Source organism: Mangifera indica, chromosome 1, assembly GCF_011075055.1.
Source record: "Mangifera indica cultivar Alphonso chromosome 1, CATAS_Mindica_2.1, whole genome shotgun sequence".
NCBI classification, from domain to species: domain Eukaryota; kingdom Viridiplantae; phylum Streptophyta; class Magnoliopsida; order Sapindales; family Anacardiaceae; genus Mangifera; species Mangifera indica.
The window spans coordinates 22,738,846-22,749,540 of NC_058137.1; the positions used below are offsets into that span (position 1 = coordinate 22,738,846).

At 33.7% G+C, this 10,695-nt stretch overlaps 3 protein-coding genes across 3 annotated transcripts; 2 read left to right on the plus strand and 1 right to left on the minus strand.

The window, feature by feature from the left end:
• Nucleotides 1-2,773: 2,773 nt before the first annotated feature.
• Nucleotides 2,774-4,290, plus strand: LOC123216815 (anthocyanidin 3-O-glucosyltransferase 2-like). The gene has a single exon (XM_044637402.1). The coding sequence runs from the start codon at nt 2,818-2,820 to the stop codon at nt 4,258-4,260; it is 1,443 nt and encodes a 480-aa protein (XP_044493337.1). The 5' UTR covers nt 2,774-2,817; the 3' UTR covers nt 4,261-4,290.
• On the minus strand, nt 4,257-5,109 carry LOC123216824. Its single transcript, XM_044637412.1, has 2 exons — nt 4,590-5,109; nt 4,257-4,514 (listed from the first exon to the last, which is right to left on the minus strand). Exons 1-2 carry the CDS (start codon nt 5,016-5,018, stop codon nt 4,410-4,412), a joined length of 534 nt encoding a protein of 177 aa, XP_044493347.1. The 5' UTR covers nt 5,019-5,109; the 3' UTR covers nt 4,257-4,409.
• A 2,758-nt stretch (nt 5,110-7,867) lies between these two features.
• On the plus strand, nt 7,868-9,210 carry LOC123192351 (pollen-specific leucine-rich repeat extensin-like protein 3). Its single transcript, XM_044604877.1, has 3 exons — nt 7,868-8,000; nt 8,081-8,707; nt 9,023-9,210. The coding sequence occupies exons 1-3, from the start codon at nt 7,934-7,936 to the stop codon at nt 9,052-9,054; spliced, it is 726 nt and encodes a 241-aa protein (XP_044460812.1). The 5' UTR covers nt 7,868-7,933; the 3' UTR covers nt 9,055-9,210.
• Nucleotides 9,211-10,695: the final 1,485 nt, after the last annotated feature.

Below are 10,695 nucleotides of genomic sequence, written 5' to 3' on the forward strand. Positions count from 1 at the left end.
CATGCTGCATAATTTTCACTAGAAAAAACTGGTGCAGATACCCCTGTAAAACTGCTTGAAGCCATGGTTTGTGTGCTCAGTTTCTTCTCCTTTTCTTCAAACTTCTTCCTTGGCACAGGTCTTTGCAAAGAACTGAAGGCTCTGATACCAATTGTTGATTTTTTAATGGAGATCTGGAAGCAAAGAAAGCAAGAAAAATGAAAAAACAGAGGAGAAAACAGAGAGCTGGAACGGAGGTCTGCTTATTTTCTGTTTTTGTGACTTAAAAACATATCATTTCTTTGCCATACATGTATATTTACATAGGTTTCCTAACCCCTGTACAAAAGCAGCTTAAATTAAGCTTATCCACACAAATTCTTACAAGCCAACCAAACTTTAAGTCAAAGTACACCTAACATAACAAATATAATTTAGTTTGGTTGCATTCTAACTAAAAACATTACAAAATGGTTAAGGAAGTTTGTCACCATTTTAAAGGCTGCAAAAAATAATCCATATCATCTTCAGCTTTCTGCAGCAGAACCATCTTCAAAAATTCAGAATTTACAGTAGCCAACTTCACAGCTTCATAGCTTCAACAGGTTTCAGTTCTGAAAGTGTAATAACTGATATTGAGCTAGTAGATTCTGGTTCCATCACTTTAAAAAGCCAAAACCGACCAAATAATCAAATCTAAAAACAAATTTAAGGTATACAACCACCACTATTAAACCACCTCACCGACCACCGCAACCTTCACCAGACCTCACCAACCACCATAACCTCCACCACAACTTATTGACCAAGTTTGCTCTTCTCACACACGACTCTCCTCGCTTAGGACCTCTCTCACCTCAGCTTCAATGAGCTAGCCACAATGACTCCCTTTCTCTCCATAATTTGTAGAGGTCCTTAAAACATCTACCACTTTGGTTTGATCACTCCACACTTTTTTTCTCATCTTGAAGGAACCATGAATGCTTGAAAAACAAAATTTTTGCAGCAAAAGGAGGGCAAATATAGTATTCCTATTAAACCCTGGAAGCAAGAATTCATATCAATACATATTGTAACATAAAAGGATTTAGATTATACCTTAGTTGTTGGCACCATCGTCTCAATTTTCTCAATGAACGTTTTCACAACTCCTTGGTTTGCGATCTAGAGACACTACTAAGAATCCCTTACGAATGCCAATATCATCATCAAACTTTTAGAACTCATCCTTGTCAATGTTTTTCCCTTTTTTGAGATGGTTGAATTTTGTATCACAGAATGGCAGATTATGTATAGACTGAAAGACAAAATCTTTTATACAGCTTGTCGTTGATAAGTGTGTACCCGGTAGATTTCATTAAAAGGTTTTATGCTGGGATAGGATCCATCCATTATGATTAATACACTACTGGTAAGGTCATTTGCATGAAAGTTGTTATGTTGGGCATTCGTTTATACAGCGGTGATGGAGGGTGGATCTCCATTTGGTGCATCTGGACGGTTGATTGAAGATTTTATTAGTGAACATGTAACGAAGAAGATGACAAAGTCAATGGGATATGATATAATTAAAGCCTGAGGACATATTTATTGAACAATTTGAAATTATGCAGCACCAATGGAGAACTCTGAGCTATACTCTTCATCCCGTATTCAGCTTTAGCCCACTTTAATGATAACCAAGGTTTATTTCACTGATAAAATTTCATTAGTCAATTTTTAAAAGTTTAAATACTTATTTATCATCTGGATCTAATAATGAAATAGGTTAATTTACATTTTTAACATATATGTATATATAAATATGAAAAACCAAATTTTAATGAAAGAGTGTTTTATTCATAAAATTAACTTGTTTTTTCTATTTTAGGGTTTCATTTTATTCATAATTTTTTCTCTTACAAGAGCCCCCAAAGTTTTAAAATGTTACACTTTCACCCTTATTTTCCATGATTTTCACAACCAATTCCGATGAATTTCTCCTTTCATCTCCCCTTGACAAAGAAAACCAAGGAATAAATTTTGTCGACAAAGAAATCAGATATTGTTGATGAAAAAACTGAGGGATTGAGTTGATGAAAAATAGAGAAATCGAGTTGACGTACCTATGCATGAATTGAAAAAAGGATGGCGGGAGCTAGATATGATAGAGGGAGGGAACCACACCGACATGATGAACATTGATGACTATACAAAAATGAGTGAGAGATTTGGTTCTTAGTCTAAAAAACTGTGATAAATAAACTGAAAACATCACTGGAGAGGGAGAGGGTGTCGATAAGATGGTTGGTAATGTGTCAGAGTGAATCATCAAGAATAATGACCATTGCAAAGAGAGAATATAGTTGTGAAGGTATAACTATAATATTCTAAAAGATAAGACGTAGTATAATGAATAAAAAAATAAAATCCTAGCAAGAAGGGAAAATAAGTTTTTAAGTAACAATTAACATTTTTATCTTAATACTAACTGATTCTTAACGGTTGACAAATGTATTTGAATTTTTAAAAATTAGTAAATAGAATTTTGTCGATGTCTTGGGTGAGAATAAGTCTTTTGGCCTTTTATTTGTTTATCTTTCTTTGGTAAATTTATTGTCTCTAGCTGATTAAACCTAACCAAGATGACAAGCACCCACATAAAAAAACGGTAGAAATTAAGTGATAATAAAGTAAAACAATTTATATTTTCATAAACATGTATTGATGTCAATATTTTGCCGTCCAATATTATGACATTTGAACCACTCCAAGAACAAATTTATAATTATTGCATAAGTCCCAGAAAAAAAAAAAAAAAAAAAACTTAATTCATCGCCATAATCACCATTGCCAACAATGAAGAAAATTGCCGAGCTAGTGCTGATTCCTGCTCCAGCATTAGGCCATCTCACACCCAAAATTGAGTTCGCAAAGCGCTTGCTGGATCGCGATGATCGATTTTCAATAACTGTTCTCATAATGAGGCCTGGTCCTGTTCCTGATGCCATTCTAGCACATGTTGAATCACTTGCAGCCTCCGATACTCGAATAAAATTCATCAATCTGCCCCGTTCTGTTGATCACAATCCTTTGATGGAGCTTCCCAAGTCCGCGGACAAGTTATTCTCAGATCTTCTGGAAGCCCAGAAGCCTTATGTTAAAGAGGCTATTATAAAGCATGTGATTTCTAATCCAAACTCAGCTCCTCTTGCTGGATTGGTGGTCGATTTCTTTTGCACATCAATGATCGATGTTGCGAATGAGCTTGGGGTGCCTTCTTATTTGTTCTTTCCATCCACTGCTGCTTATCTCGGCCTTCTGCTAAGCCTTTTGGATAGACATGATCAGGGAGGCAGAGAATTTGAAGACATAGAGGCTGATTATGTGTTCAAAAGCTATGTCCCTCCAATTCCTAGCAGAGTTTTGCCAATTTTTACGTTCAACAAGTATGGTGGCTACGCTACACGTGTGAACCACACAAGAAGATTCAAAGAAACTAAAGGGATTATTTTAAATTCATTCGCGGAGCTCGAATCTCACGCTGTCAATTTTCTGTTGAATGATGATGATATTCCTCCTGTTTATGCAGTTGGACCGGTGATTGGTCTCGAGAGTGAGAGACAGTTAAGCTTAGAAGAGGCACGCTGCCATGAGATCATGAAATGGCTGGATGATCAGCCTGATTCATCAGTTGTTTTCTTGTGCTTCGGAAGCCGGGGCAGCTTTAGAGAAGAGCAAGTGAAAGAAATTGCAAGCGGCCTGGAGCAAAGTGGGGTGAGGTTTTTGTGGTCACTGAGAAGGCCACCACCAAAAGGCAAACTTGCAACTCCCAGTGAGTACACAAGCGATCTCCAGGAAGTATTGCCACATGGGTTCATGGAGAGAACAAAGCAGATGGGCATGGTGTGCGGATGGGCACCGCAGAAGGCGGTGTTGGCTCATAAATCAGTAGGAGGATTTGTGTCACATTGTGGATGGAATTCAGTCTTAGAGAGCCTGTGGTTCGGTGTTCCAATTGCAACATGGCCAATGTATGCAGAGCAACAGATTAACGCATTCCAACTGGTGAAAGATCTGGGACTGGCTGTGGAGTTGAAAATGGATTACAGAGACACCAGTGGAGAAATTGTGTCAGCAGAAGAAATAGCAAGAGCCATAAAATCCGTAATGGAGAGTGACAGTACGGTGACAAAAAGAGTTAAGCAGGTGAGTGAAAATGCCAGATCAGCTGTAACTGAAGGTTCTTCCTTTTCTGCATTAGGACTCTTGCTTGAAGATATAACAAAAAACATGGCTTGAAGATCAAAACGATCAAAAGTATTTGTTATCAATTTCTAATATTGCCAAAATATTCTGAAAATACTTTCATATTTTCTGGGAATGAACAAAGAATACAATAATTCCACCGAACAAATACTATTTAACTACAAGAAATTTGAGAAATGGCTTCAATCTCTTAAGCAGCTGGACAATTTGATATGAACTGCAGGATCCATCTTCTTCTTCGTCTTCTTGAATTGTTTTGATGCAGCTTTCAGCATCTTAGTCCATTTCTGCAAATGAAAAAAATCAAATTTTAAAAAGCAATAATCAACAACCCAAATGCAGAAATTTTAAATTTTAATTACCTTAGAGGAGAGAGGAACACAAGAGCCTTTAACAGAAGCTGGAGAGAAGTCAGAGGCCATAACATGCACCGTTTTCTTCTTCTTCCTGTTCATAATCTGCTTCAAAATATCGACTTTATTGTTGAGTTTCTTCTTGAAAACAGAACCAAAACTAATTTTCTTGGCCCTGTGATTCCTCATCTTATTCTCCAACTCAAACCCACCTCCGATATCATCATACGAGAGCTTTAATGGAGTCATTGTGTCCATGGGGCTGTAATGGCGAGGAACTAAAGGAGACCAGAGGGAGCTCTGTGAGTAGTCAAAGTCGAAAGCTGAGTGGTCGGGGAATTTGCAGAGCAGATCTCGAGACATCACCGGCTCTAAGTACTCGATCACTTTAGCTGTAGTTGTAATGAGGCTTTCTTCTTCTTCGTTGAAACGTTTCATTGTTGCTTTGCTGTATGTTGAGTGTTCCGAGCGTGAAAATTTTTAAGCGAAATCTGAGGTTGAAGACGACACAAAAAGTGACCGTTACGTTCGAGTAGTTCAAAGTAATTAAAGGTTTTTCCGTTTCCGATTATGCCCTCGGATTTTTTTTATTTCAATTTTCCCTGTTTTATTACTAGCTACGGAAGTGTATATAATTCGATTTAAATAATAAAACCAGATCAAATAGTTTAAAAGTTATGATTTAGTTTAGTTTAAAAAATTTTCAAATTGTATTTTTTTTGAGTTTGGATGATTTTTAAACCAAATCAAATTGTAAATAGTATTTTTTAAATATATATATATAAAACAAAATTTTTTAATAAACAATTAGTTCTATAATTTTTTTTTTTATATTTTTCATCTTTTTTATATATATATTGTGTGTGAGTGTATATATATATATATATATATTTATTTATTTTACATATTTATATTATCTCCTGTAAACCTATAATTTAATTAATTTTACTAAATAACATATATTAGAAGTGAATGACTCTAATTAATTCAAATCGGATCAAAACATATTTTTTCAGTTTAGTTTGAAAATTTTTTAAACTATTTTTTTTAGTTTAGTTTAGCGAAAACTCCTAAACTGCATTAAATCTAACTGCACACTCTCTAGCTAGACAAGCCCTTGATTCAAGGCAAATTTTGTTATGTACCAATTTGCCCTTAAGATTTCTCTAAAGGACCATGATGCCCTTGTAATTATTTAGTTAAGACTAAGAGAGAACAATTTATAGTTGTTGGATCTCTAGGTGTTTTGATTATATCAAAATTAAGTATAAAGTTGTTAATTTATATTTATTGCGCTAATTAAATCCATGATATAAAATTTTTATGATCAAAAGATAGGCGAAATGTATGTTTTTTATCTTTTTAGACATGAGATTCCCGTTCTCAAATGTAGGACGCCAGTGTTTCTGCTCATTGTCCTTGCAAGTTCGGAGCTCTTGAGAATTTTTGTCAAATGAACAGAGATGTCTGTCCTCAAAATAAGGATGCTCATTCCCATAACGGGGACACCCCATTCCCATGGTTGGGATGCCCATTCCTTTTGTGGTCCTTTACTAGTCCCTTCTTATCTGAAGCTTCTAAAATTGAATTCTAAAGGTGTAAAAAATGACACCCATCCTAGGAAAAGGGACGTATATCCCTAGAGTGGTGTGTTTCAAGAATTCGACCGTTAGACAATAATTTTGAAACCACCAAAGTCATAATGTGTAAGCAGACGCTCGTCCCTCAAAATAGGACATCTGTCCCATCGTGTTTTTAAGGTCAAAACATTATTATCAAAACTCAACGGATACATTATCACAACTAACGAACAATTGAGCCTTTTGAACCATCCAAGTCTATAAATTAAACACTCTTTGATGGGGAATAGATTAAATAATATAATGTAAAAAACTTAAACTTATTTTTTCTCTAATTTCTCACATAAGCTCATAACTCAAAATTCTTGAGGGACAAATTTGTACTCATTTTCTTGTATCATCAGCCTTGTAAAGGCATTCACAAATATTATTTTCTATATTCAAACATATGAGTGAAACTCCAGATAAACTATTGTGATAGGCAAAATCCCGAAAACTATTGTAAAAAGACGATATTTTTACGAATGAAACTTCAAACAAGTTGCTTGAAGAAGCGAATGTAAGAGGCTTTGAAGAAAAAACTCTAAACCACTATAAACTATTGAGCATTTCTATCTCTTTCTATTTATCTTAAATTCTATATATGTGTGTTGTGATAATTTGTTGAATATTGATTTTGTTTGATTACCCGAGTTAAGATTGCTTAAATAATTGATTTTAATTAAATATTTATTTGAAAGATTTTATGTTTATATGTTTAGTTAAACTTATTTATAAATTTATTCAAAAGTCTTGATTTGATTAAAGTTTTTAAATACTCAAATTCACCCCACCTATAGGATTATTCGCTATTTAGAGGTTTTTCAATGGTATCATGTATGGTTTTGAAATCTGAAACGGACTAATTGGTTCAAGTGAGACCTAATAACCAATTCAATATAGGTACAGTTTTAAAGTACTTAAGTTATCAGATCGCTTTTGAACTGACTTAAGTCACATTAATCTAACGGACTTGTTGACATCATGGTAATATTAGCTTGACTTTTGAAAACCAAAATCCCTGACAATTGCAAGGCAAGCAACGCACCACAAGGCCACAATTCCATTTGGTTGCACATTATTCTTATTTTAATTAAATATATTTTGATTAGGAAAATGAAATATTTTGCAATGAGTTCCAATAATTAAGAGATAATAAATAAATTATATCATTGAGTCACAAATTTGTTTAATCTTTTTATGTATAAACAATGTTGATATCTTGTTTTAACTGTCAATCCAATAAATCAGATTTGAGAGACTCAAGAAAATGAGAAATAAATAAAAAACATCCACCAATCAAGGCTTATTTGATTCCATAGTTTTACATTGTATTTATACATATATGATTCTAAAATCCCTCAAAAGTATTGATTATATGTAGAGAAACAGAAAAAGAAGGAGAACCCTCTTGAGTATGAAGCAAGTAAATTTAAAGGGGAGAAAAAGAACTAGCATTTAGTGTTCTTCATTTTCTCACCTCACAAGCAAGCATAAATTCCCAACAAGAAAATAAATGTTCCCAATAATTAATCTCACAGAAAGATGTGTTACAGTAATGCGGAGCAGAATATTTTTTTAAGGATGATTATCCCATCTGCTTTATGGCCATCCACTTTGTCCCATATTCTTGCTCTTTCTCTACTTCAACTGCCTCTATTTATATGAATAACAACAAACTGAAAATCCCAGTTGCTAGTTGTGAGATCTCAGTACTAAACTGAATTTCTTGCTATGGAATCAACAGCAGATTGCATCAGATTGCTTGTTCTAGTTGCCACCACATTTTTCACTCTAACTGGTATTCTATTTTTCTAACTAACTGCATTTCCTTGACTGGTTTCTTCTGTGCTTATGAATTAAAACTTTTGATTTTGACAGATGGGAGAGTTTCTTCTGTGCTAGATTTGCACTTTCGAGGATCCAAAATGGGACCTAGTCCAATCTACAGGAAAATGAAATTTGAATTTGCAAAACCTGAATCATATGGCCTAAGTTCTCCTTTCTCCATGCCACCTTTTGAATCACCACTAACTCCACTTCCTTCGCCTAATAATTCCCCTGCTCCCTTCGGTATATACCCACCATTTCTTCCTCAACCACCCTTCCAAAGCCCACCTCACACCGTCTCCAGGCCGCCACCGCCACCAAGCCCACCTCATCCCATTTCTCCAAGCCCAAGCCCACCAAAATATGTCCCACTTCCACCAATTTACCAGCCACCTGTGGTTTTACCACCACCTCCACCACACAAGAAGAAGCCACATTATGCAGTCTGGTGTGTGGCCAAGCCAACAGTGCCTGACTCAATAATCCAAGAGGCCTTAGATTATGCATGTGGGTCAGGAGCAGACTGCAAATCAATTCAGCCAAAGGGTCCGTGCTTTCAACCCAACACATTGTTTGCTCATGCGTCATATGCCTTCAACAGTTACTGGCAAAAGTCAAAGCAGGCTGGAGGAACCTGTGATTTTGGTGGGACAGCTATGCTTGTCACTATTGATCCAAGTAAGTTACTGTATCTATCTCTTACTGTTAAAAACTGGCATCAACATCCACATAAATAATATATCCGACATTCATATAATACAACACCACCGCCACCACCCAGACAGAAGTGAAATCACATGCAAATTATTATTAAAGTTGAACAGCTTCAGTTTGATTTCTTGCTTGTTCGGATGGGTTTGTCTCCTTTTGTTTTATAAGACATTTGTAAATAAATATTTTTTTGTTAGATTCTTGCCTCCCTCATTCATTCATTCCAATAAAATCAATATTTAACTATTCATTCTTATTGATAATTTGTTTAATTATTTGCAGGTTTTGACGATTGTCAATTCGTCTCCAACTGATTAATGGAAACCGCTATTCCAAAAGTAATGAGGATTTTGGCTTTGAAACCTTATTTTTATTTTTAAGATCATATATTCTTCTGTGTATTAAAGAATTACTAAGTAAATAATATACTGTAATAATTTTTAATTATAATTTATACTGATATTTATTTATTTACTTACCGTTTAAAATTAATCATTTCTCCATACTTGAAAGGTCAGAATCTTGACTACCGAATCAAAACCTTATAGTTGATTCATTCTTTCTCTGTATTATTTTATTACAACAGAATATATATATATTTTAAATCTGTGGATTTCATCAATGGAGGAGGGGACGGGTCCTTTGCCCAGTGAGGAGGTATAGACAAAGTCAGAAAATACTCTATTTTTTCCGAGATCCAGAGTTTAATTGGCTATCTACCTAAGCCAAAATAAAAGTACAAAAAATAATTACATATTTTATTTAATTTTAAAATAAATAATTATATATTCTTAATTAATTTATTCAAATTTGTCTCTTTATTGTTTAAAAGAAAACACATAAAATAAGAGAGTGATTATAACATTCTTAAACAAATCTCATATTAACAAAATACGAGAGATATTAGATATATATGTATATTTCATATCGTTTAAGAATATTAAATTGTGATTAGTTAAATAACATGTTCTTAAGTTATTAAGAAGTGTTTTACCTTATAAAACTCAAAAATAAAATTATAATAAATTATATATTTAAATAATATCTTAATAATAAATCAGAATAACTAGCGATCTTACATCTAGATCATATAACGTGCAAATGGGAGTTGTAAGGGGGCTCCGCCCTGTGCTAATGGGTTAGCAGGAGAGGCTCAAATTTTTCTATGTAACGAGAAATTTATGTGTAATTAATTACATTGTCTTAAATTCTTTAATAAATATTTTAAATATTTCGTTATATATTTTGTATATTATAATAAATAATTGAATAATTTGGTAAATTTTCATAATATTTGCATATAATCCAATATGTATGTAAAAATATGGAACAAAACATTAACCACACTTACCCAACCATGTGTAAATTTTCATTCAACCTTAGATTTCACGCATACCATATGGAATCCGCATTCTTAACAGTATGTCACACATGAATAATTTTAATTACTTCATTATGAGAAAATTTCAATTACCCACATCATGTATAAGGTTAGATTCAAACTGAGTTAAATTTGAACTTAATTTGATTTATATATAATAGAGCTCGAGCTTGAGCTCTTTGAGTTCGTTGCAACTAAGCTGAAACTTAGTTTGAGTTCGGCTCAGCTTGGCTCATTTTGAACTTAAGCTTTTAACTATCTCGTTGTTAAAAAATGTCGTTTTAATATCTATTGATCAAAACAATATCGTTTTGTATCAAAATTTTTAACTCGTAAGTTTGACAAGTAAACTTGAGTTAGAGTTTGAGCTTAAGTTTGTTTAAAGTTGACTCGTTTCAAGTTTATTTAAATCGAACTTAAACTCAAAATCAAATAAATTTGATTTGAATCTAATCCTAACCAAGCCTGAATCATACACTTACATAACTAACTATAAAAATTTTTTTACCCCTACTTGTGCAAAATTTTCCTTGACCCCATCATACGCATCCCACTTTTCTATAATTCATATGAC

Excerpts from the sequence above, each read along its gene's own strand:
- LOC123216815 (XM_044637402.1), top strand. The coding sequence starts at position 2,818 with ATGAAGAAAATTGCCGAGCTAGTGCTGATTCCTGCTCCAGCATTAGGC.
- LOC123216824 (XM_044637412.1), bottom strand. The coding sequence starts at position 5,018 with ATGAAACGTTTCAACGAAGAAGAAGAAAGCCTCATTACAACTACAGCT. Across the intron at positions 4,515-4,589 it reads GTGTTCCTCTCTCCTCTAAG|AAATGGACTAAGATGCTGAA; the intron begins GTAATTAAAATT and ends TTTCATTTGCAG.
- LOC123192351 (XM_044604877.1), top strand. The coding sequence starts at position 7,934 with ATGGAATCAACAGCAGATTGCATCAGATTGCTTGTTCTAGTTGCCACC. Across the intron at positions 8,001-8,080 it reads CACATTTTTCACTCTAACTG|ATGGGAGAGTTTCTTCTGTG; the intron begins GTATTCTATTTT and ends TGATTTTGACAG. Across the intron at positions 8,708-9,022 it reads GCTTGTCACTATTGATCCAA|GTTTTGACGATTGTCAATTC; the intron begins GTAAGTTACTGT and ends AATTATTTGCAG.